Consider the following 26,516-nt stretch of genomic DNA (forward strand, 5'->3'; position numbering starts at 1 on the left):
TAAGTGGGCTTCAGCCACCAGAACCACACCCCTCTTATTACTTCTCTCCTCTGGGTTTGCTCAGGGAGAAATCGTTATTTTTAGGGACAAACAGAGCAGGTCTAAAAGTCAACCTGTGTTTCTTAAAAACCAAGAAGGATTTGTGTGCGTGTGTGTCTGTGTGAAATTTATGAAGCCCCCCCAAATGTTACTAATGTTTGGTATAGACTATTGCCGAGGGTTAAACTGGACATGAAGCCAAATTTGTGCACCGACCTGTCATCAGATTCTTTCAGTATCTTGTTCTCCTCGGCGTCTGGGAAACTGTCCTGGCCGGCAACCACTGTGTTGCTGCTGGAGGTGGTTCCTGCACATGGGATTAAGGAAAAACACATAGGAAAAAAATGCATGTGAAGGGGTCAAGCTCAAGTCTCAAGTAATTCCAGGAAAGGATTTCCTGTAAAATCTCATATTTGAAAGATTCCTCACATCTTCTGCACAATCTCAGACATTCTAAACAATCTTCCAAGCCCCTGAAACAGAGAATCCCAGACATCTGTTAAGGTCAAACCAAATTCCTTAAGTCACTTAGAAAGTGAGGCTACAACATTCTTGAAACCCCTTCTTCCCAGCTACTTAGGTAACGACCTTATTTGTAGTGGCCAGCCCTGCTGTTGGCTGCGTTAGCATCTCTGGGTCCAGGAGTTATTAAACTAATGTTAGCGAAGCAGTTCCAAGTACCTAGAGCCCCTGATCCCTGGGCCAGGAACACAGCTCTGCAGGAGGGTGTAGGGCACACAGGGTGTAAGAGACCAGGGAGGAGAGACGTCTGAAGGCAGTTACGGTGTTAGGGAAATCGAAGGGAGGACGGCTTCCAGGAATTTGGCGAGGGAGGTATATATTTCATAAAATGATGCTGAGAGGCCAATTTACTGAAAGCAGTAATACTGGTGGGGGGCATTTTAGTCAACCCTGGCAGAATATAAGCCACAGGAATACCACAGATACGAGAAGGAGGGTCCAGAAATGAGACTTCTAAGTGACTACAGTGTCCTCCCTAAGCTCAGCCTAAAGTAAAAAGCTCCGTGGCCTATGAGTCCTGGGCTCTCGACTGTCAGTTATCCTGACAAAAATCATTTCCTCCACTGGACAGTGTGCTGAGAGTCTCAGCCATCCCTGAGCCACTTCTTCAATGAATGGACATGTAGGAACAAGAAAGAGTAACAACCACATCCTCATATCCTTTCACTGCCCTACGTAAAGGGAAGCCCAGGCCCCAGGTCAAGGTGTCCCCCCAGCGCCCTCCCCTACCGGAGGCGGCGGCGGAGGCCTTGTTGCTGGCAGCGAACCGGTAGAAAGGCGGGTTGTCACAGTGCTGGACGATGGGGTTCACCGGCTCCGTCTGCTGTAACTCAAACAGAAGCTCTTCCATGGTCTGAATGGTGTTATTACGGCACAAGTAGATGGCCACCTTTTTAATCTAAGACAAGAAACAGAACACAAGGGATGCTTTCCAGGGCATGTCCATGAGAACGCCGGGCTGACGACAGCAGAGAGGATAACCCATTCATTTTGATGAATGTGTCACCTCCTGGGAGCTAGCCACCCCATAGCTCATCTTTCTTCTCTCCTAGGATGAGCCAGGAGTCTGGATTAAAGTTGCCCTCTTGTCACACGCACATCCGATTGGAGTGTGTTGTTAAAGGTTTTACCTTCCTTAAAGGCTAAGTTTTCAGAAGTTACTTTTGGGGTAACTTTTGGGGTAAAGATGACTTCTATCTCAGCTAAAACCCTGCCACCTAAGGTCTTATCTTGAAAAAGTATTTTATTTATGCAAACCATAGGGGAAAACGGCCAGCTGTTTTTTTTTTTTTTTTTTTTTTTAACAAAAGGAAGCCAGTCCCTGCTGGTCTCTTCTTCCCTAGAAGCAAACGAGTTTTAGCTGCTTGCATGGTTTTAAATTTTAAAAATAACTCTGGATTAAAGCTCTGCATTACTGTCGCCCTCATAGTCAAACCTGAGGCACTGAAGCTGCAATGAGGCTTATGTGGCTCAAAATAGCAGGCAGGCATAGAATCGCTCAGAAAGACAACCAGCACACAGATGCCACCTGAGTTAGGGTTTTAAAACTGCAACCGTTTTATGGATCACGCCACCTTGAAATACAAACAGTAAGTAGCGGGCATCTCAGAAGGACTTCTCTCTGCTTATTTCTCTCTTCCACTGCCTACCTTTGAAGAGAAAAACTTGGATGTTCTGCATTTTTGTTTTAAGAGCATGAAGATACAAACAGGAAACATTTTTATCAGTAATAACAGAATGTTTCACCTAGTTTCTCTTACGTAATGGGTCTAATAATTTCGGTGATTATTAGAAGACTGTCCACCCCTTCATCCATAGGTGTCTATGTCCAAAGGCTTGGAAAGGGGATGACAGAAGGGTCACTAGGACACTGTAGCCTGCGTCTCAGGGGGGCAGAAGGGAACTTTAACATAACACCTGGGACGCTCACAGGAGATTAGTGTGACTGATGAAATCTGACACGTCTATTCCACTTGGAGCAAAGAGCACAGTCTGATTTACAAACTGCTGACAGAGCCACGGACAGAGTAATGACTCGGGAAAGTCGAGGGGGCACTCACGTAGGGCAGGAGAAGCGTGTCGCTGCTAACCCCGCACAGGCTGATCAGGAACTGCAAGGTGACCCGCAGGTTGTTGCTCCATTTCTCGTTGTTGGCTAACGCATTCCAGGCATTTTCCATTTCCGGTCCTGGAACCTCATCTCCATACTGCAACAAACACAATAAAAACCCGCCGGGAGGCACGTGGGGAAAATGTCAGGATGCAAAGTGTCCAGTGAAAAGTCATTTTAAGGGTCACAGTCATCTTAAAATCCTCAGAAGGGGGAAACGTGGCCATTCATCAGAAAGAGGCCATTTTTTAAAGCAATTTATAATGCACAAATCACAAGCACGATAGTTACTCACATGGTTTTTAAATGTTAGGCTTATTATTAAAATTACGGTAAAATGCACACAACATGAAGTTTCCCATCTTAACCATTTCTGAGTGTGCAGCTCAGTGGCATGAAGCTCTCTCACACTGTTGTGCAACCTTCACCCCCTCTTCTTCCACGGCCTAGTCCTGTGACTTTTAACGACAGGTGCCGGGTTTGCAGCCCGGGGTGTGATGAACTCCAGCTTTCCTCGGAGGCGGGAGCCACGTCACTGGGGCGCGACTCCTCCGAGTTTACCTTGGCCGTCATGTACATGAGGTTATTCAGCACCAGCGACGTCGCTTCCGGGGAGCCCCAGCCGCTGCCTTTCAGCCCGTGGGAAGCCGTGCCATCTCCTTCCCGGTCCTTGACGTCGTCCTCGGGGCTGCTGGGGCTCGACCCCGGGAGGAGGAGCCTGCTGTCCACCAGCTCGATGTTGTGCAGCCAGGGCAGCAGGTAGGTGAGCATGATCTGACGCCCATTCGGGTGCGTCGTGGGGAAGCGCTGGCTCACCTCTGGAGGGAACAGCAGTGACAGAGAGCCACGTCATCCCACCAAAGTAAACCACAGCAGGAACAGCAACTGACAGGTCCAACAGGGCCCTCAGCTCACAAAGCGTCTCCATGGACAGCAGCTCCCCAAGGCCACACAGTCTTAAACCTGAGGCTTGTCCTCCAGCCCCCTGGGAGCACGGCGGGGAATGCACAGGCTTGAGAAACGTGGAGTGGGAGGGAAGACCCCGAGCTCACATCTGGACTACGTCAGAGTGGACAAAACAGGGGACGTGGGCTCAGAGGGACAGGCGACCAGATCCCAGTTCCTCCACATGCCAGCTGCATGAGACTCTGGGTTAGTTATTTAACCTCTCTGTTTCTCCATTTCCTCATCTGTAAAATGGGGCCAATAGGGTCCCGCACTGGCCTATTGTGAGGATTAAAAGATACAATCGTAATGTCTATAATACACTCGGCACAGTGCCTGTCATCCAGAAGGCTCTTAATGCACAGCAGGCAGGACTACTATCACTATGACTGTTATCTTTCCACTAGACCCATCTTTCACAAAGTGCCTTGCTTGAACTACTGGCTGTTACAAAGTGGGATGTGAGCCTCCAGGAAGAACAAGCCCAGTGCGTGGACTCACGTTCCTGTGTCTACTTGAAAATGGCCAACTATGTGGAAGGTGTGTGTTCCATGCTGTGCTTCATTTTATGAAATAAATGAATCAAAAGGGTAAAACTCTATGTCTAGCCCAGTCATTTCACCACTGCCTCCAATGACAGCATTTTTGCATTGTTTCACCACCAGCAGCACGGAATTTTATGATCTGAATACGCTTTCTATAGAATTAAAAGCACAACTTTATGTATATACTGCAAACTCAGAAGTCATCTCCTATTGCTGACATTTACAGAAGAAACTGTCCTGTCCTGAGGGAGATCAGAAAGCTTGGTCTGCTGCACTTGCTGTTATCCAGGGTGGCCTGCGATCCCATTTAGAGAGCTCGTGGCTGTTCTACAAGAGACAATGCAGATGCCAGGAATTCCACCCAGATAACCTGCTGGGTCCCTCAAACAGGAGCCTTCACTGATGTGGCCTTTCTCCCAAAAGCACAATTATAATTATTTTACCTTGAAGAGGAAGAATATAGTTAATAATGCTGTGCCACAATAGTCAGATGCGTTATGCTTCACACGGGTCAAAATTTCAAAATTTACTTAATTTCTAAACTTCATGCATGTCACGACAGACATTGCGGACTTTTATGACACATCTTGAGATCCTTATAAAATCAGAATGTTCATTTATTCCAACACACTGGGCCTCCTCCAGGTGCAAGGAGCTGTGCGAGGCATTATGGAGACAGCACAGGATAAAGAGGTGGTCCTCCCCTGAGGAGGCAGCTCTGAGACTTGTGATGTGGACAGATAACTCTGGGGCAAGGTAGAAAGTGACCAATGGCACAAGAGAGGTACAGAGTGCTGTGGGGGTTCAGTGGAGGAAAATGACTTCTTGTTATAAAGATTCAGGGCATTTTTATGGCCAAAGAACCATTTAAACTCTGCTAGAAAGGACTGGGACTTTGGAGAGAGAGAAATCTTTCCAATCAGAGGGACAACCGCTTTAAGAATGCCTGTCATCCTTTAATCGTGGTGTCAAAATCTACAGGCTTTTTGTAGCAATAATCACCTTCTATCAGATTACTTATTTATATAAAATAAGTTTATACTTATAAAATTTATAAGTAATTTGTGATTTTTATTGCAATCATCTATTTAGGATGATTTATGATGTTTATTATGTCTTGTCTGTCAGACAAAGTCCAAGGGGGTGAAGTACGCCTGTCTGTCCAAACATTTAGATCAGGGCCTAGATTGTAGGGGTGTTTTAAAGGGAAAAGAGAAAAAAAATGCCCTGACATGCAAATGACCCCCATTCACCTCTCCAGAAGCAAATCAAATAAAACGCCAGTGGGATGCAATGTACATTTTCTGGCTGTTTGAGAGAGGTCGACCTAAACAATCTGCCTGGCTACCTACAAGGAATTAAGTCATCTGAAATTACAGGCAATAAAAATCTCACCACAGGGTTTTTTTTTTTTTTAAGTAGTAAAGGCAGTAAAAACAAGAGCTAGGAATCTGTTATAATAGCCTCTTTATTTTTCCACATTATTTAAAAATTACTCCTCATAAGTCAAAATAGCCAAAAGGCCAATTCTGGACAAAAACTCAGGCTGAACTTGCTTGAATTCATTACATGAGCTTCTTTTTTTGTTAAATTTGCTGGATGGTTTATCGCCCCTCTTCCTCCCCAACGGTCAGCCTCTCCCCCTTCACTAGCGCCCTCCTCTCAGCTAATAAACAAGCTTGACTCTCGCTCCTCCTCCGACTCTGCATCCCAGTGTGGCTCCATCCTCTTTTTACTTCTTTCTCAGCCAAGCCCCTGAGATCTGGCTTCTGCTGCTACTTCTCCATGGAAACCATCGACTGCTACTAATGAATTGTGAAATCCGGATGGTAATTTTTAGACCTTATCTTCGCGGATCTCTCTACATATTCAAGGCTGTGGACTGCTCACTCTCTCCCCTGAAATCCTGTTTTCCCCAGGTTTCCATAAAACACACTTTCCAGGTATTTTCCTTCCGTGAACACGCCTCCTTCCCTCTGCTCCCTCGTCCTTCCTTGGCCTGGTCCTCACAAGCTGGGTATCCAGGTTCGTTCTTTCACTCTGTATTCTCTCCATCCATGACCTCATCTGCTCCCGTGGTTCTAACCCCCTCTGGTCGTCCATGAGTTGCTAGTGCTGGCCTTCCCTTGACCCTGGTCTGTCTACACAGAAGGATGTCCAACAGGTGCCCACACTCCAAGCCGATACCCCAAACTGAGCTCGTGATCTCCCCTCACCTGACCCTCCTCTTCCCTCTGCATGGGCTCTCTGGGTGCGGCCACCTCCACCTGCCCACCAGACGCCACATCAGGCACTCCCTCCTGCGCAAACGCCCAGCAGCTCTTGACCGTGGTCTCTCCCCTCCGCTCTCACTGGGCTGTCTGAATCTGTCCCTCATTGTTTCCTCCTTGCACTACTGTTGTTCCTCAACTGGTCCCCTCTCTCTGGATTGGACGTTCCCTAATCCACCCTCCAGACTGCAGCCAGTCTTTCCAAAACTCACTCTGATTTCATCCTCCTCTCTTCTTGTATGAAACTGATCAGTGGCTGTCAAAACCCACACCGCTTGCTTGGATGCCCTCCCTGTCCACAGGGTTCTCAGGGGTTTCAAGAAGCACATAGAGTCCAATGGCCTGCAAACTCCTTAAGGTACAATACAGGGCCTTCTGAGATGGACTGCTGCCTCTCTGTCTATGACCCTTCCCCCTTCCCTGCATGTGATGTTAGCCCAGTTGACTACTATATAATCTCTCACATGCGTCAAGCTATTTTATACCTCTCAGCCAATGCATATGCCATTTCCTTGGCCTGTGACGCCTGTCTACTTGCCAACTACCATGTCAACTACCTGTCTGCTTTGCAAACTTCTCTTCTTTCGAACTGCAGCTCTGACACCAACTTCTCTGGGAAGTCTTTCCCGATGTTCCTGGCCCCAAAACTGATTACTCCTCAATCTTCCACCTCATACAGAGAACATGCTTTTTTAAAATTGCACTTGACTGGAGCATTATGCTGTACACCAGAAACTGACACAACATTGTAAACTGACTATACTTCAATAAAAAATATACACATATACAAAAAAGGTAAAGTCGCACTTGCTGCACTGCATCATAATCACAAGCCTGCACATCTTTCTTTATTACTAGACTGTGAACCTTTAATGATAGACTGTTTTACTCCGCTTGGTATTCCTAGGACCCAAGCACAGTGCCTGGCACACTGGTGGCACTCAAAATCTTGGCTGGAGTGAATAAAAATAAATTTTAGTTTTCCAAGAAAGGTTTTCTAAAGAAAATTCCAAGAAAAAGGTTTTTCTTGAGTCCTTCCACTGTTTCAGGCACAATGCAAGGATGTGACTAACTCTGTCTCAGATAATAGAGAGGTTTTCACAGTAGAAGCAGATTTTAAATTGGATCTTAAGGAAGACTGGAAGCTAAGGAGATGGGAGAAGGGCTATTTCCAGCAGAGGAAGCAGCAGGTACAGAAGCAAGGATTTATAAAAGGGCCTGAAATGTTGGTAAGAGATGAAGTGTCATTGGAGTAGAGGGTTCTTAGATGAAAGATGGAAAAGGAGATTTTTTTTAAACAAGTGAAGGAGTTTCAATTTTATAGCACTGGCTTTGGAGGAAGACATCTGCATTTAATTCCGACTTGCTTGCTCCCTAGCTATACAGTCTTGAGCAAATTACTTGTCCCTGAGTCTTAATTTCTCATCTGTAAAATAGACGTGAGAATCACAGTGCTAATTCCACGCCAGGACTGGGCCAACTGCTTGATCTGTATTAGCTTACATTAATCTTCACACTCTGTAAGGTGGTTACTATTGTAGATAAGGAAACGGAATTTAGAGGTCCTGGGACTTGCCTGAGGTCAAACAGCAAGGCTGTGTGAATGGCAGGCCAGGGATGAACCCAGGCTTCCTAACTCCAGAGCCTCATTTCTAACCACTACTCATAGGGTTGTGGAGTTTAAAGGATAAATGAAATGTATAGAAAGTGCCTAGCACAGGCACTCAGTAGATAGGAGCTATTACTATCAGCAGTTAGTTTTAGGACAACTGGGCAGACAAATCTGAGTTGAAAAGAGCTGTGCATATTTGGTTTTGTGTAGCGGATGGTCCGCTGTGTGGAGGGGGCAGGCAGGCGATGTTAGAGGCAGGGGTGGGGTGGGGGGACAGATAAGGATTTGGACTAAGGTATTGGTGATGTGGACGGAAAAGAAAGATGACTTAAGAGACCAAAGCCAATCTCTCAGCAAGGTGCTAGCTACGTGGGCCTAGGCAAGTAGTTAATCAACACGTGTAATTCTTTAAAAGTGGATTTTCCAAAACATTATTCACAAGGATTACTTGTAAAGATGTGCCCCAAATCAAACTCTCAACAACTTAGATACACGGCAACATTTAAGCTACAAAATACCATCGTCACTACCACTAAAAAGCAACTCACAGCCGTCGTGTGTATTAGAAGTTACACTACCCACAGTTCATCTCTTTGGGAAATTTTACATACATAATGTGTGTAGAGCATTATGATTCATCTAAGCATCTTCACATTTGTTCTGTGTTTATTTATACTTACACTGACTTAGATAAACACACTGTTTTATATTTACAGATATGTAACTGAACTTAGCCCAAAGCAACTCTGAGCTACAAATTTAGCATCAATAATTGTGGCTCAAAATTACACTAGAATTTAAGAAGGAAGGATTCTCAGAGCAGAAACGATCACACATGGCCTGAATGACAATGGTGCGGTACCTGAGAAGAGTGGGAGCGTGAGCTCGGGGTACATCCTGGCCAGCTCGCACGACAAGAGTGCTAGGGACACGCTGTAGAGGGGAGGCAGCGGGCCGTGCGTTCCATAGAGAATACTGCCCGGTCTCTGTTCAGCCACTTTCTTCGAGTATACAAAAAGCTTTGCTTCAAGGATCTACAAAGAGGCAGGAAAGTCAGAAACAGTGTGGAAAAAACACTGGCTAGCTGTCTCAGGAGTATTCATATTTAATAAGCTTTTTAAATAAAACTAATGAATGCATACTTTAATTTACTAAAGGTAAAGCAGCCGTTACTTCCTGTGTTTACAGAAGATCATGTAACTGTGTTTTGACTCTTCATACTGACCAGTGATGTGCAGAAATAAACAAACAGCCATCTAGGGACCAACTACCATTGCTACTCTCTGTGCCCAAGGGTGGCAGTTTCTGTACAGTCAACGATACGTGCCTGCATGAGCTGCATGGAGATTTCATAAATCTCTCTGTTGGTGTCAGAGGCCTTGAATAGGACAAGGTTCAGCAATGTCACTATGTCGAAGGGGTAGTTCCTTAAAAAAAAACAAAAAAACCAACAGCATAGTTTATGACACAGCCTGGCTAGTTACCCTGATAAATCATTACCTCTCCAAATTCTAGTTGGCACCCTGGCCTCAGTCACACTTGCTAGTGACAGTCCCATGCCCATTTGGTCATTTCCCCCTCATTCTTTTGTTGTTTATTAGTAGGTGAAAGGTAATAACTCTATTTTTGGTTAAAACTGAATACTGCCATACCAGGATAAACGAATGCAAAAAAAATCTGTCTATTGGCAAATGAAAACCAAATACAAATATGTCTAAATTTCTCAGTAACTCACTGACAATATTTTCATTTAATCCACCTAAATTTATTAGGCACCAAAATGTATCAGAAGTAACTGCAAAGTGTCATTATATTAAGTTAGTCAGGCTGGTCTCCTCCCCTAAGGAAGGCTTATAGTTCAGTAAGGGAGACAAACTCCACAGTCTCGTCACAGTGAGTCTTGGTGGGACTACCCCCCGCACGACACAGAACCCGACAGGCGACCCCTACATCAGACATGGGGTTAGGGGAGGCCTTTCCAAGGGGGGACACAAGGAAACTGAGCCTTGAAGCACCAGAGACATGGTGATTGTTAGCAGGGCCACAGAAGGAGTAGCACGGGGAGCGCTCTAGGCAGAGAGAAGGCCAGCATTTTCAAAGATTACAACAGTGAAAATGCACAACACCTCCTGCAAAAGGGAAGAACCTCTGTGTAGCAGACGTAGTGAAAGAAATAAGCAGAGGAACAGAAGGAGAAGGGGCGAGGGTGGTAGGTGAGTTCAGATGATGACCTGCTCATGGACTTCATCCTAAAAATCATGAAGCCCCTACGGGATCTGTAGCAGGGCGGTGGGACAATGATAGCTTTTGAAGAGTCACTCTGATTGCCTGGTGGAGGATGGACTGTACAGGGGTCAATGCTGGAAGCCGTTACAATAATCCAGAGGGGAACTGACAAGGGCCGGAATCAGGACAGGGATGGTAGAGGCAGAAAGGAGGGGACAGATGTGAAAAACACAAGGGAGGCAGAACCAGCAGGACTGGTAACTGGATGTGCGGGGAGGGAGCCAGGGGAGAGGAGGAACACGAGGAATAGGTTCTGTGGGGACCAGTGGTGTGAGCAAATGCCATGTGGCCGTTACGTCCTCATCTTCTCTCTAGCTGTGTAACACTGCTTGAAGATGACGTCTTTCTCACTGTATGTACTTTCTTAGTCTACAGTGGGAACGAGGTCTCAAAGAGAAAACTCCTGGTGAGGTAAACAATTAGCGAATGGGCCACAAGCAGAAGCGAGTGACTGATACATATTTTGAGGCAAACTTCAGAAAGCAGAAGACAGCTTAAAGGTGAAAAAAAAGAATGTTCTTTTTCTTGGGGTCTCCTTACACGATCTAGGAAGTTCCGTTTTAGGACAATCATCCTTCTAGAAAGGCATACTCCTACTACGGGTACCTGCCCATTGTACAGCATACTTAGTGAGGGATTATAGTGAGGACTGGTTAAACACGGAAGAAGGGTTGTTTTTCACTTTTTATTTTTGATATAAATCAAATTTAATTTTGCATGATACGAGTAGTATATTTTGTTTTAGAAAATTCGAGCAACACGTGGGGTTTGGAGGATCCACCCTGAAGATGGTTCACACAAGGGTTGCAAGTTGACGCTGGCTGCAGGGAGGTGCGGAGAAGAAAACGTGGAAGTGCTCCGCCTCCTTTCTCTGCCTCAGTTGTTAGAGGCAATCACTCTCTTCTGCATACGCGTGTATGTGCATGTATCTGCATCAAAATATCCCTCCGCCACTACACAGGATTCCAAACGTAACTGTGAACATACCACCTACATGTGTTATTTGGAGATTCGCCTTTTCACCAGTGAGGCTCACTTCAGTCTTCTTAATACCTGGGCAGTATTCCACAGTATGGACCGACCATAGATCACTGCCTTGTGGCAGTTGCTGTGTGTGCCCCTCAGATCCCCGTCGCAGGACTGAGGCGCTCCTTACTCTGCAGGGTGGGAAGCTGCTGTCTCGGGCTGAATCCCTCTCTGGGACCTGGTCTCTCTGGGCCAAGGCCATGCCTGCTCCCCAGCAGCACCCCTGTGGGACTGGCTGAGGTTTCTTTTCGCTGCCCAGTCCGGTATCCTTCACTTACCCATAGAGCTTGATCCCAAGGGCCTTCCCTAATAAATATTTGAACTCAAATCTCCACCTCACAGTCTTGTTTCCTGGGGAAGCCAACCTTTGCCATGCACTGACCAACATTTAAAGGTTATTTTCATTTTTCTACTATTATAATGCTGCAGACATCAAATGTACAAATACTTCTTTAGAGTAGATTTCTAGAAGAGGTCACGTGGGGTCAAAATTTTGGTCGATACGGCTATATTGACCTTTAAAATGGCTTTACCAATTTGCACTCCAAAATGATTACTTTTCTAGAACTTTAAATGAGCAAAAAAGCATGAGTCTGACGTATCATGTGGGAAATTGGGCAGCCCCCCCCCCCCCCCATGATGGTGGTGAGGAAGATGATGACTGATGGGCAGGTAATATTTGTGTCATGATGTGCTTACTTTGTGCTGTTACTATACCAAGTCCTTTACCCGGATTTGTTATTTATCTTCACAACAAGCCTGGGAGGCTTAGAGAAATTAAGTATTTGCTCAAGGTCAGGGAGGAGAGGTGGAGCCTAGATTCCATCCTGGATAGGTCTACCTCCAAAGAATTCAATACATAAATTAAAAAAAAAAAATGTAGAGAACCATTTTTTTTTCCATTACAGCTGCTGACCATAAGGATTGATATATTAGCCACTCAAAAATTGCTTTAATTCTAAAACTAAAGGTAGAAAGTTTTAGGTAGAAAAGGTAGAAAGAAAGTTTTAATCAACAAGAGAATTCTAAAAAATGTGAAAATTTTAAGGTTTTTTAAAAAACTCAATTATAAGTGATTCCTTAATAAATAAGTCTGCTTATAAGCTGTCCTGTTTCTACAAAAATAAACCCAACATATGATCATTCTTATTTGAGAAGGGAGAGGTAATTACTTACTTTCTAGGAAGTGTTCTCTGCTTTACACCGTGGTCTTGTTGTGGGAGTTACTGTACAAACAACTTGTTCGAGAAATTTAAAATATGATCCAGTTTATGTATGACTTTTCAGGAACAGATTATTTCATAAGTTGCTTAGGTGTTTTTTAGAAGCAAACTTGCAGAAAATAAAGCAAAGTCTAAAACACCAGAGTTGCTTTCGAAAAAAGTACTGAAAACCTAGGAGCAAAGATTGCTCAAACACATCTGGAGGCTTATCCAGACTATACAGACTGAGAATTTATGGGAAAAGAGAGCAAAATTTAGGCCACAGCTGAGACTTTAAATTCTCAACATGCTCTGTAGTGAGAAATGACAGAATTGTTGGCTACTGTCTTGGCGGAGAACTTGCAGCCATGGCATCGCCTGGCCTCTGACCTTCCCTCACAAGAGATGAGTGTCTTGAGTGTAAGCTGATAAACAGTATTTGTTTAAGAAACCAAAATAGTTTAGGATACTATCCTAAAAAAATATACTCTAAACATAGAAGGCTTTATAACCTAATATTTTTGTGACTCAAATATTACTGGAATTGAGATGATATTGCTAAATTCATAAAGCATTTATTTGTGCTAAAAAAATACCTAGATTTATTCAGAGGAATGCAGAGTGATATTTTATGAGATGGCTACACAATGAAATAAATTTGACTAGAATAGTTCAAATCAAGTTCACTGGGAGAAGGGCAGCAAAGAGAGGGAAGTTTTATTATTCTTATTTTTGTCAAAGGAATCTATGGTCCAAGTCATAGATACTAAACAAGTTTTTTTTAAAATCAAAGAGTCATGTGAACAGAAATTCATTTTTAGAATGTTGAAATACATGAAATAAAAACACACCCCAGGGAAAGAGATTTTTGTAAAAAATGTTGTTTTGGTAATATTCTATAGGTATAAATATTACTTAGTAATGCTAACATCAAGAAATAAACCAATGGAAAATCAGACAGTTTAGATTATGCTCATCTGCTATATCTCTTATGGAAATTAAGTATACATATATAATAATTTTACTACTAAGGTTATAGAAAATGAAAGCTTTAGACATGAAATGTTATCTACTATCTTTATAAAAGAAAGAAAAATATTAAAGAGAAACGTTTCTTTGAATAGCACATTCACTTGAGGTTTATTGAAAGTAGATATCCTCTAAAATTCTGTTCTTATTAATTTATGACCATAATAGGTTGGAATTTAAAACTGATTTACTCTTATTTTCTTTATCTGGTAGTTCAAGATAGCTATTAAAAACACAACATTTAATCAAAATTAAATTTTAGCCATTCTAGTGAATTTGAAGTTGTATCTCATGTGGCTTTAGTCTGCAATAAGTCTATATGAGTCCTTTCAAAAATAATCTTGAGCTGCCTTCTCTCAATTTCTAACACATAATAAGCTTTTTCTTGGGAATAATGTATGCAATCTGGGGAGTCTTCATTAACCCTTTCATCTTGGCTATGAAATTATTTCACTCAATAAATTGTAGTGCTGAATGACTCCCCTGAATGACGAATTTACATAATTAGGGAGTGGTTTTAAGTGTGATCTATGGAATCCAGGGAGACACATTTTCTTTCCTTTTCTTCCTTTCTGAAGTTTTTGACAAGAGGAATTTGGCATTTTTAGGTTGCTTCCGGAGTTTGGTTTGGTCTCAAAATGGCTGAAGGGCCTACAGCTCGCACCCATCACAAACACCTCCAGAAGTGCCCTTAATTCCTTTAATGTATCTTCTTTATTATTTTCAAATCCTGTTGTATTACTTCATTATAAATTTCCAGGCAATTAAAAAGAAGGGTGCTATAACTACAAACCATTCTCCCAGTAGAACGAAAAGTCAGCGTAGCTGTGGACTTAGAGGGAATAATCTGTCTGCTGAGGAAATGCAGACCATTTTGTATTTCCTTAGAATTTGCTCAGATCCTTGCAAAAGCAGCCAGCTCTCAATTATTCATATGAATGAAGAGCATCTTTCATTGCACTTGTCACTGGGCAGTACCTTCCATTTAAAGAATTCATACCTGCTTCCACACACAGTAGCAATGGCTTTGAAGCAGCCAGATGCGAGTTGGTAGGAACCAGTGTAGCATCGGTCAATTGCCCAGTTGAAAAGATTTATCTGGTCAGGATTTAATTCCAATAGCAAGACGACAACTTCGCAGCCAAGCTGATGAACCTGAATACATGGAGAAAAACAATTATTCACATTTCATGAAAGGTTATTCTAGGGAAAGACACCAAATCAAGCTTAGCAAACATAAACTGGGTAAAAGGAGTGAAGACTGAACATTCATCTTGATTAATTTGTATTCCACAAATTCCTCTTTAAGAGGATGCAATGCTGCAACTTTTTCTTAATCACTAACCTCTCCCTCTTCCTCAAAAGTAACCACTATCCCAATTTCTGCCACCATTGGTTAGTCTGAGCTGCTCTGAACTCTACTGTAAGTAGAATTATACAATATATAACTTTGTGTCTATTTTCTTTCATTCAACTTATGTTTAAAAGTCATCCACACTCACTCACTTCCATTGTTGTATAGTGTTCTAACTTACGATGGATCCACAATTTATTCATTTTACTACTGATGGACATCTGGGTTGCTTCCAGCTTTTGACTTCATAATACTGCTTTGGATATTTCTGTGTCTTATGTTACACATAGTGGATGTATACAGAGGAATACAACTTCTGGGTTGTAGGGTGTGCTATGCTCAACTTCAGGAGATAATGCCCATTGGTTTTCCAAAAAGGTTATTCTAATTTACTCTCTCTAGAGCATTGTATGAGAGTTCCTGTTGCTCCATTTCCTCATCAATATTTAGTATTGTTAATCTTTTAAATTTTAGCCATTCTAGTGAATTTGAAGTTGTATCTCATGTGGCTTTAGTCTGCAACTCTCTGATTACTAATGAATTTGAGATCCTTTTCTTATGTTTATTGGCCATTTAGATACCTGTTTTGTAAACTGGTCAAGTCTCCACTTATTCTTCTGTGAGTGTCTTTATTTTACTTATTTGTAGGGCCCTTTACTCTTCTAGATAAGAACTCTGTTGGTTTTATGCTGCAAACGTCTGTCACTCTATGGCTAGCCTGTTTACATTCTTAATGGCATATTTTGATAAACACAAGTTATTAATTATTCTTTCTTTATGGTTAGTAATCCTTGCATCTTGTTTAAGAAATCTTTCCCTAATACCAAGGATTGAAATATCCTCCTGTGTTATTTTCTAGGAATGTTAGTTTTTTAGCTTTCACATTTAGATAGATCTACAACCTATTTCTTCTTTTCCATTCCTGACATCTTATTTTTCCTTTTCTAATACATTGGGTAGTATCTTTAATAATGTTGATAAAAGTGGTAAGGGGGCTTCTTGGATCATTCTAATCTCAGGGAACACTTCCAGGATTCACTGTTTAGTTTGTTTACTATAGGCTTTTTTAAAAACACCTTTTATCAAACTAAGGGAGTTCATTTTTATTCTTAGTTTCATTAGGAGTTTCTCTCACGAATGATATTATTAAATGCTTTCTCTGTATTTATTGAGATCATATGATATTTTCTTTTTAAGACCCTATTAATATAATTAATATACAAATGAACTGAAGGACATTTGAACCAACTGAAGGATATTAAACCAATCTTGCAGTTCTTGAATAATTCAATTTGCTCATGATGAGTCATCTTTTTAATATCACTAAATTAAATTTTCTAATATTTTGTTTAATTTTTTTGTATCTATCTTCATGAATGAAATTGCCTTTTAATTGTCTTTCTCATTAAATTCTTGTCAGGTTTTAGTATGAAGCTTATGTGGGTCTCACAAAATATGTTAAGATGTATTTCCTCTTGAGCTGTTTTCTCTTTGAGGATTTGTATTAAATCAATGCAATTTGTCCCTTAAATATTGAATTAATCTGTAAAGTCATCTGGCCTTAAAGTTTTCTTTGTGGAAAGAATTTCAAATATAGATTAAGTTTCTTTATTACTTATATGACTATTGAGATTTTCTTTTCTTCTTGCGTTTCTCTAGGAATTTGTCTATTTTATCTAAATTTTCAAGTTTATTGGCACAAAGATGTTCATATGTTCTCTTACTTTTATATCTGTAGCATCTGTAGTGAGGCTCCCTTTACATTTCTCAGGATGGTGACATGTGTCTTATCTCTCTTGATCAGACTTGCCACGGATTTATTAATTTTATTAGTCTTTAAATAAGTCCAACTTTTGGTTTAAATGAGCATGCCTATTAATTTTTTCTCTTTAATTAATTTCTGCTCTTAGCTCTATTATTTCCTTCATTGCACTTTTTTTGAGTTTGATACATTATTCTTTTTCTAACTTCTTGAAATGGGTGGTTAGGTTATTGATTATCAGCTTTTTTTCTAATATATGCATTTAAGGCCACACAGTCATTCTAAGCAACCCACAAGTTTACAATGTAGTATTTCCATTATTCTTCAGTTAAAAATATTTTTTACTTTCTATTTTTATTTATTCTTTGACTCACTGGTTATCTCAAAGAGCATTCCTTAATTATTATCATTTTTTATTATTGATTACTAGCTCAATGCCACTGTGATTAAAGAACATAGCCTGAGTGATTGCAATCACTTGAACTTCATGGAGACTTGCTTTACGGCCTTGTTTATGGTCAACTTTGGTAAATGTTACTGTGTTTTTCATCCTGATGCACCACAGTGTAATGTGAACAGCACAAAAGCCTACACTTTCGTGGCTGATGTTTGAAGAAACTGTGCTGTGAACAATGCTTAGAAATGTCAGTAACGCAACCAAGGCAGAACCCTCAAGATATTTAAAAACAATGCATTTTTGGCTAGTACTCACTCTTAAGTCTTGACAAGCCAGAATGTTGTCAAGCCACTTATACAGGTAACCATCTGGGGAAAGGCCCACGTTGTCAAACACTGGGCCACAGCACAACACGGCTGACATAGCCTGACAACGAAACAGAACACAACCTGGGAATGAAACCTGGGATGACTGGATGGTATGCAACTGAGTTTAAAAAACATACTACCAGATTCATAAACGATTAAGGTCTTTTAAAGTAGTTATTTCCATAAGATTTAAGAATATTCCTTAACGGATTCAATTAAAAAAAAAACCAGATTCCTAATTTTGTCTTTTTATAAGAGTTAAAACCCATAAATTGAACTTCGTAGACATGTAATTTTATAATTAATCTTTATGATGAAAGACTAAGATAATCAAAACAAAATGACCATTTCACAGTATTTAAAATAAATTTATCTTTGGTGACTTCAGATGAATGAATTCTGCTTGTAGGAAAAGCATAGCTTTTCAAATTTTCCTTTGATGACAAATATTTGACTAGCGTACTAAACTGACAAATTTGACAAATATTTGACTAATGTACTAAATTGACAAACTGCGAAAAATATAGAAATAAATAATTGTGGTTCTTAATCAAAGATAAAGAAAATGAAGAATATAAACTTTAGTTTCTTTGAGAGAGGAGGAAGAAAGGGAAGAGAATGTAAGGGAAGATTTGATTCACTTTGTAATTAGTGGGTCCAAATGACTACCAGGGCCAGGGTTTAAATTAGCTTCCCTGAGGCAAATGTCAGCCTGACAGCAACTTCTGGTATACATGACAGAGGTGCTATACAGTTAATTTTCTAAAAGAAACCACGCTATAACCATGATTCTGAAAATTCTGAAGAGTCCTAGCAATAGAGGAATTTATTTCTGGGAGTCTCTTCCAGGATGAGAGCAAAGTCATTCACTGAGGCGAAGGTGACCTACCTTTAATGCACAATACTGGTATCTTGTAATCTGATGATTTCTATCACTATAACGGTCCAGAGGCGTGAACATAATGCTGAAGGGTCCTGCCCATTGGCTAAATAAGATGAAAAGATGGTGCCTCAGGCTTTGCTGGGGGAAGAGAAATCTTCGATGGTGAACTAGAGAGAAAACACAGAGCCTAAGAGTCTGCTAAACTGAAAAATATAGAGAATACAGTTTATGTTGCTATTATGCATGATCCTTAAGTTTTGGGGAAAGGAGTAAAATTTCATTTTCTAACTCAAGTTTTCTTTTGGTCATGAAACATATATCTAACAAGTCAAGCCTAAGTTTCTTTTTCTTCTTCTCATGTTTCAGTCAATAGCACCTCGTCTCAGAGCAGAAAGTAGAGATAGAAAATGGACTCAGAGACACTGTTCTCTAATCAATGTCCAGAAAAAAACACAACACCTTCCACTCAGCTGCTGATTACATGTAAAATGTTCTCTCGATTGCTGCGGAGTCTCTAGGAAGAACTATGAAATACAACGTATAGACTATTTTAAACAAAACACACTTTTACCGAAGAAGTTAACTCAAATCTTAATTTAGGGTCATCAAAGATGCGGCGGATTGGTAAGAAGGTTTTCCAATATCAAAATGATGAAAAAGTAGAAACAGTTGAGTTGCAGCTTTTTGTAATTATGTCAAAAAGCTTTAATTACAATAATTAATTTTTACATCAAACTGATGAGCTATTTTTATTCTCTATGCTTCTGTTAGATGAAAATGCTTTAGACCTATTTGCTCTGTGAAAAAAATTCTCAATAAGTTCTTGAGCTATATAGAATTCTATATAACGTGTTGATTGAATAGAGCCAAGAGTGGGACTATCGCTGAGATTATACGTTCACAGATTAGCACAAGGTGAATGAAAATACATGTGAATGTTCCTTTTGAATTAGTTTCTTCCTATGGAAATCACACAGGTTCATGCTCAGATGGGAGCCGAAATAAAGAACACAAGTGATGATGAGCACAAAGCCAGACTTAATTCCTTTTGTTCCCCTACCAACCCTTTGCTGCATAACCACAATCTGTTCTCGTGGATTTCCAGGTATTTCCAAACAAATAAACCATCCCATCCCAGACCGGCCCACAGGCCAGTGGGTTTAAAGAGGAAAGCACACAAATGAACACAAATGTCTTTTCCAGCATGAAAGGTAACTTGCAGTGATGTATCACCTGGAACGCGCTGAATCAAGTTGGCAACCATGGCACTAAAATGTGCCCGGATATCCTTCAGAATTTCAACTTCTTTATCATTTTCAGCTTCTAGGAGCATGCGGGTCAGGTCCACATATTCTAAGAACAAAGCTCCAAGGGCCAAAGTATCCCGCTCTAAGGCTCCATTTGTGCTGGAATAAAAGGAAATTAAAATTTTAGATGATTAGTCTTTGTGTCAAAGTAGCGCATGCAGCATGGAAAGTAAGATTCACTGTCAGAATGCACACACTAAATGTGCTCTTGACCTTTGTGTAGTGTAAATACTTTTTTTTTTAAAAAAAACCAAGCTTTTGGGTACTTTTCTAAGTAAAAGTCAAATGTAATATTAAAAAAAAAAAAAAAAGAAAAAGAAAGAGACAAAAAGATCAGTTTGGTAAAGCAAGATTAACTCAGTATAATTTCCACTCTACCTGTCACTTATCACACCAGCATCAGCCAGAAGTTCAAAAATTCGAAGTAGCTGTAGCCTTAACAAGTCCCGCCGTTCTCGGCGTTTTTTGTTCTGTGTGGAAAGAGGCAATACCATTTACAGACATGGCACGACAATGCTACCTTTGCTTTAGGAAACTGTACTAAAGAAAGGCATCATCAAGTCATTTTCCATTTTCTAAGCTTAGAAGACAAAAAGTATTTTTCTTCCTTCCTAATCCTTAGAGAATACACTTTCTATTATGGGCTACGAGAGAAACAGATCGTAAGTGGGTCAAAAAACATTTATAAGTTGGAAATGTTGAGAATCAATAAGTCTCATTTTCTAGAGGCTCCCAGCAGCTGCTGAGAAACTAAAATATCAGAAACAAGTGGAAAAGGACCGTGGTCACTAACAGTCCCCCCAGTTCTGGTCACGGAGGTAAAACTATGCTTACTTGAGTTGCCAAAATTCAGCTGCTTGTTGCATCTTATCTACTACATGAGGAGGTTCTTGTTTAATCTTTAAATGTTTTCATCCTGCTCTATTATAAGTTTATCCTTTTCAGAGTTCACTTCAGGGACAATGATGTTGAGGAAAATGCCTCATGTACCAGATGAAACAATGTTCTTGGACATTCAACCCCTTGTGAAAAACAAGCAAACTAACTAAAAAGCAAAATTCAGTCTTAACTAAAACCTCTTGCAAGAATGTAATATCTTAGCAAACACATGACTATTTAGGTTGCTTAAGTTTTGGACCTAAAATCTTTTAAAATTGGAACCATATGATATTATATTTAGTACAATACTGAAATAATAATACTGAAAAATAATGAAAATAACAAAAGTTAAAATAGTAAGATTCATTGTTAAAAGTATGTTGATATGTTTGTTTTCTTTAGGGGAAACCACTGGGTATGATTTAAACTCACACTACTGTCCAAATAAACCAAGGCATTCATTATTTAAATTCAAAACCTTACCTCTGGTCTTCGTTCCAGAGCCTCCTTCATTAATGGGTGAAGTTCTTCCACCAATTCTCTATGAATAAAAAAGGTCAGCATTTAGAATTCATCATTATTGACACCAAATTTGTCACAAAATATAGCCATTCAATACTAACTAATCTGCTTTTTAAAAAAACTTTGCTTCTGGTATCAAAATCCCCCCTGGCCTTTCCTTTCCATTTCCCAATCACACAATGAACTGGAATCAGGCATTGGGCTAGACCTCGTATTATCAGTCTTAATCCCAGTGCTGTGTATATAATTTGGGGTCAATACAAATTCGTTGACTTAGTTTTGGTTTAATGTTCTGGAGACCTCTACGGTAAAACACTACCTAAACAACTGCACAAACAATATTACGTAGGTGCTTACTAAGTTCAAAGCCCTTTACTGCAGGCTGTAGGGCTGAAGATAGATAAAACTGAGCCCCTGAACAGAAGAAATTCTCAATCTAATTAGAGCAAAAGAAACAGGTGCAATTACTATGGTACCACCTTTGGGATCAGTGCTCAGGGCACTGATTTATAGCTGATTTGAAGTCTTTCTGGAATTTCAGAGACAAATTATTTTATTTGAGCTATATGATCAATGTAAATTATGGCCAGTACTATAATAGGTTGTCATCAAAACATTTTCTCTTACACAGTGAAAATAAAAAATTCATCATATTAATGCATATCTTACACTACATGTATATAGTTCACCTGTCCCCAGTACCTCCAGTCTCAGCTTTATATCTGCTAATCTAATCAACTGCCATCTTTAGGAACTAACTTCTGATTTGCTTTGTCACAATGGACAAAATTAGGAGCCTGTCGCTAGGTATTTTGTCTATAGTCTGCTCCATGTCTGAAACCTTGTATTTCCTGCTAGAATATTTTGTGCCATTAAACATCACCCTCCAGGGAAATCCAAGGACAGGAAGGTAAACTCTACAGCATTCTGTGCTGAGAAATAGAAAGCCTGAATTCCATTCCAGATTTCTCCAATACAGATGCTAGAATTTCTTCATCAAAGAAATGGAAATAATACTAACGGTCTCTTTTGCCTAATTGCAACCATTTATCAAATATTTACTACACGTGTTTTTACACTTAATCCTCTCAATAAATCTGTAAGATTTATTCTATAATTATACCAATTTCTTTAAATTAGAGAGATTCATTTTACTTTTATTTATAAAACAATTTTCCAGATGAGGGAACTGAGGCCCAGAGACGTTAAGTTTTCCATATCCACGTGGCTAGTAAATTGCATAATCGTGCCTGCTCCTAGGAATACTCAGAGGGTAAGATACCCAAAGGAGCCTTAGGTTCTTTGGGAAAGAACGTTAGGCAATTCTAGGCATTATTTTTATTATCTTCTTTAGTATATCTGTATACACCATTATATAACCAGTAAGTAGTAAAACACTGGTTAACTGGCACTCAAGTAGTCGCAATTTTTTTTTACGGATAAAATCTGACTCTATATTGTAACATGTTTTTCAGTTGCTTCTAAAATGTCTCATTAATCTTCATTTTTCAGACGATTTCTCACCGATGCTTGAAGCGTTCCCTTTTCTGTGTGCATGAAAAACTAAGATTTTCTTTGCCCTTCCAGGCTTTCACTGTTAGATAAAGTCATCAGAAGCAGCCTGAACTAACATTTAATGATAACTCTTTGCAAAGGCTTTGACACTGTCTCAGATGGAAGGGTTATTTGATTACAGGTGTGAAATGAGTAAGGAATCCGGAAATTAAGACGTGATGGTCCTCTTAAGGCAAATACAGCATCTTACAGAAAGACCAACAAGCATTTAATGGTAGCAGACACCCCAGGAAGTGTTCTACCAATGCTTAACCTTTGGGAGTCTTTGTCCAAGCGGCTGATGAGCAGACACTTGTTATTTTGACATTATAGCCTCTGAACAGTCTGTCTAACTAGGGATTGACCCTGAATTATCTTCACTTACAGTCACCTAAAACAAAGCTTACGAGCGAGAGAAAATCCAACGGGTAAAATCAAAGTCGCAATGACTAAAAGTGAGAGGCGAGGAGGCAGCAGCAAAGAATGCTCGTCACATGCACATCAAGCCAAAGGACATAAATTGTGCAAAGCCTGCAGACTCTCCAGACACAAGCCAATACGCGAACTCAAACTTGCGTCAGAATCAGCAACTGCCACAGCAGCAGCACGTGGGAATTCAGAACAACTCATTCAGATCACTGTACCTGAAAACAAGGGAATTTGTTCTTCCAAATCCTAAAACTAGGGACTCTGTGATCTCAATGCCCTCCAGTCTCATCAAAGGCACCAGCTGCTTTAACAGAACTCCCACCGATGGGGTGCCTATGGCCTGAAACAAGTTAATCAAAAGTGAAAAACAGGTAACATGATAACTGATGCTTCCTTTAATTAAACGATGATTCCATTATAACAGTTTTAAAGTACTGAACCACATCCCAAGGCACTGCCATCATTTCAGGAAAAAAAGCACATAAATTTTAACACAGCACAATGAATGCATTTTCACCTGGGACATACATCCTAAAGAACATTCTTATTATTACAGTATAACGGCCATCTATTATTATTATTTTTTAAACTCACTTAACTCCGCAAAGCCATCTTTAACACGATAATTTAATCAAGACACGGTTTAAAGGTGAATACTTGGTGAGGAGTGAGAGAAATGTGGTATGCAGGACATGAATGAAACCTCAAGGCACTAGTAAATACAAGTCACTCTGTGGCCCTAGGCAAGTTTCCTAACGTCCCTTGATCTTCAGCTCCCCAGTTGTCAGGGAGGAATAATAAATTATTCACATAAACACTCAATGGAATTTAGAGATGTGTAGGATGAAAATCTGATCCCATATACTCCAGATGGCAGGCACAGTGCAATTCACACTGTGAACTCTAGACAAACAAGCTAAAAAAAAACCTTACAGAATAATTCTTCTGAAGCATGTCATGTCACCTTGTTATCGTAGCTCACTGTACCATCGGGCGTGGTCGCCATTATTTCTGGAGTGGAAGCTCTTAAGTGTCCTGGGCTCATAATACTGGGTTTTGCAACTCCAAAACAAAGAATAAGGTAATTTCTCCACAAGGTAACGTAGTTGTCTCCGCTGCCGGCGGTGCTGGTTTTCTTGGCATTAATTGGGCTACTAGAAATATGGAGTAGAAAACAAGAGTGAAACGAAATTCCAGATTTTAGATATCGCTTATTAAATAAAGATCCTGGGAAGGGCTCCAACTGGTTGAACAAGTTATCTCTCAAAGATTGTCTGGACAGGGAATGTCTCTATAGGGTGGAAGATTGAATGGAACTTAAGATCTTCAGCAGTAAGACGCTGAGATCCGAGGCTCAGACAATCACACTGATTATTAAGGGGGGAAAAACTAACTCCAGACAAGAACTTTTAACCTGCTTTTACTCAATGTTAAGAATTCTGTAGTAGGATAGTCAGACACTAGAGAGGATGATATCCCGATTTCTTATATAAAATAAAAATGTAAAAGGGCAAATGGTAAAGCAAGCAAAACAGAGAGGAGAGCGCACTAATGCCTTACTTTGGGTCCACCAGGGGCATCACCGACTGCAGCCGAGTGAAGGCGTATGGCCAGGCGTAGCTGAGGGCGGTGGGGCAGTGCTTGGGCAAGTTCTCCTGCCGGAGGAAGCTGAAGAGGCAGAGGACCCAGGGGTCTTTGACAGACTGGGCGAAAATCCAGACGTGGGAAGGGCTCTTCACATCATAATGGCTATTGACCAGAACTGCGTTCCACTCCACCAGCCACTGCAGGTCCACGCTGTGAGTCAGCGGTAAGGTTGCCTGCAGGTGCAAAAAGCCAGCAGGGTATCAATGCTGAGCTGCAAGTTGTATGTCTTCGTCCTGGCTCTGCCTAGAGCCTCTTGGTCCGTGGTGCTTTTCCTGTCCACCTTTGCAACAGGCTGAGCTGGAATCTGAAACACCCCTCCCACCAACCCCTACCACGTAGGACCTGGGTCTGCAGTCATCGCCGTTTCCTATGCTAGACTTCAGTCAGCAGAAGTGCCATGCTGAAGGACAGGGGCCACGTTTTGTACAGTTTTAATGTCATGTAGCCCTGTACACTTGTACCCAGAAGCTGCTCATTAAATACTTGTTTAACAATATATGGCATTTGTTAATTTATTATTAAAAAAATTTTAAGGGGAGGGGGTAATTCGATTTATTTATTTAAATGGAGGCCCTGGGGATTGAGTCCAAGACCTCATACATGCTAAGCATGTGCTCCACCACTGAGCTATACCCTCCCCCTGGCATTAGTTAATTTAAACTCGACCATGGATTTGTCCATTTCAAATTCTGCAAAATTATCAACCTCTGAGATTCCTAAATGTGTTATTATCCTGTAATAAGTGTTTTTTTTTTTTTTTTAAGCCATGATCTTATTTACCTTTACTTGGACTGAAACACCTTCCCTCTGGCTTAGGGAGATGGCTAAGTTCAACCCCTTTTATGAAGGGCATTTTACTGACGATTTTTGAGCTAAGATACTTACTTATTCTTCTATGATACCAAGTTAAAATAATACATTCTAAAGCCTTCTGTAAGATATCTATGTCTGTATTAATATACATTATATATTACATCATATGTAGATGCATATTTATTGATAACATATAATTTCTTAATATTTCATTCTCTTCTAAGTCCGGAATATCAAAGTTTAGGGAAGACCAAGTTTCAAATAATCTAGCTGTTGTGACAGAAGAGAACATTGCCATTAAGTTTGTTAGGCATTAAAAGTGACCCGTTTGTTCTGCTGGGTCTCCGAGTTCCCACGGGAAAGAGTGCTACAGGTCCAGAGCCGGAGGGTAAGGCTCCAATACGGGCTTCTGCCCCCCAGCCTGTGACCTAGGAAAATTTCTGAAAGTCTCAGAGTCTCTGTCTCCTTAATTTATGACTTGGAAATCATAATGATGATCTCACCTAATTTTTAAGTGAATTACCTGAGATAACGGAAGTCAAACCTGGCACAAAGCAAACACTGCTCTCCCCCATCCCTCATCTCCCGTGTCTGTGCATCTTCCTACGTGCAGAAATGCTGACCTAGTTACCCCAGCTCAACATTTTGATTCTGATAAACACAGAACCCAAATCACATGAACAAAGCATAATCTTCAGGGAAACAAGGTATGTATATAAAACAATTACACCTGACTCTTCCATTCCATGTCAAAACAGTGTGAATTTCTAAACGAAGAGGTAGGACTATTCAATATCCCTGGTAAGTTCTGCACTGCTTGGCTAACGGTTTAAGGAATTATCATTAATATAACAACCATACGCTAGAACAGGGCAGCTAAAAATAGGGATCTGTGTTCAATCTCAGCTTGAAAAGCTCACAAATGCCTTTAGGTTCTATATTTACTTATAGCTGTTTGTCAAATATGTTTATATTCATCTTATACTTATTTGACCACAACATACAAGGGGCATCA

The 26,516-nt window shown here is 40.6% G+C and overlaps 1 protein-coding gene across 5 annotated transcripts in view; it reads right to left on the reverse strand.

The window, feature by feature from the left end:
* Positions 1 to 26,516, reverse strand: part of FRY (FRY microtubule binding protein) — a 361,507-nt gene that overhangs the window by 69,011 nt on the left and 265,980 nt on the right. For all 5 annotated transcript variants that reach the window (XM_064493224.1, XM_064493223.1, XM_010994182.3 and 2 more), the window contains 15 exons: positions 24,602 to 24,861; positions 24,006 to 24,195; positions 23,257 to 23,381; positions 21,020 to 21,077; positions 20,036 to 20,127; positions 19,584 to 19,756; positions 18,357 to 18,517; positions 17,415 to 17,525; positions 14,587 to 14,741; positions 9,371 to 9,470; positions 8,906 to 9,077; positions 3,233 to 3,489; positions 2,622 to 2,768; positions 1,291 to 1,459; positions 256 to 346 (listed from right to left, as the gene is read on the reverse strand). In XM_064493224.1, the coding sequence (XP_064349294.1) occupies positions 256 to 346; positions 1,291 to 1,459; positions 2,622 to 2,768; positions 3,233 to 3,489; positions 8,906 to 9,077; positions 9,371 to 9,470; positions 14,587 to 14,741; positions 17,415 to 17,525; positions 18,357 to 18,517; positions 19,584 to 19,756; positions 20,036 to 20,127; positions 21,020 to 21,077; positions 23,257 to 23,381; positions 24,006 to 24,195; positions 24,602 to 24,861 (2,261 nt within the window). The remainder of the gene's footprint in view (positions 1 to 255; positions 347 to 1,290; positions 1,460 to 2,621; positions 2,769 to 3,232; positions 3,490 to 8,905; positions 9,078 to 9,370; positions 9,471 to 14,586; positions 14,742 to 17,414; positions 17,526 to 18,356; positions 18,518 to 19,583; positions 19,757 to 20,035; positions 20,128 to 21,019; positions 21,078 to 23,256; positions 23,382 to 24,005; positions 24,196 to 24,601; positions 24,862 to 26,516) is intronic.

The sequence above is a fragment of the Camelus dromedarius genome, chromosome 13, assembly GCF_036321535.1.
Source record: "Camelus dromedarius isolate mCamDro1 chromosome 13, mCamDro1.pat, whole genome shotgun sequence".
NCBI classification, from domain to species: domain Eukaryota; kingdom Metazoa; phylum Chordata; class Mammalia; order Artiodactyla; family Camelidae; genus Camelus; species Camelus dromedarius.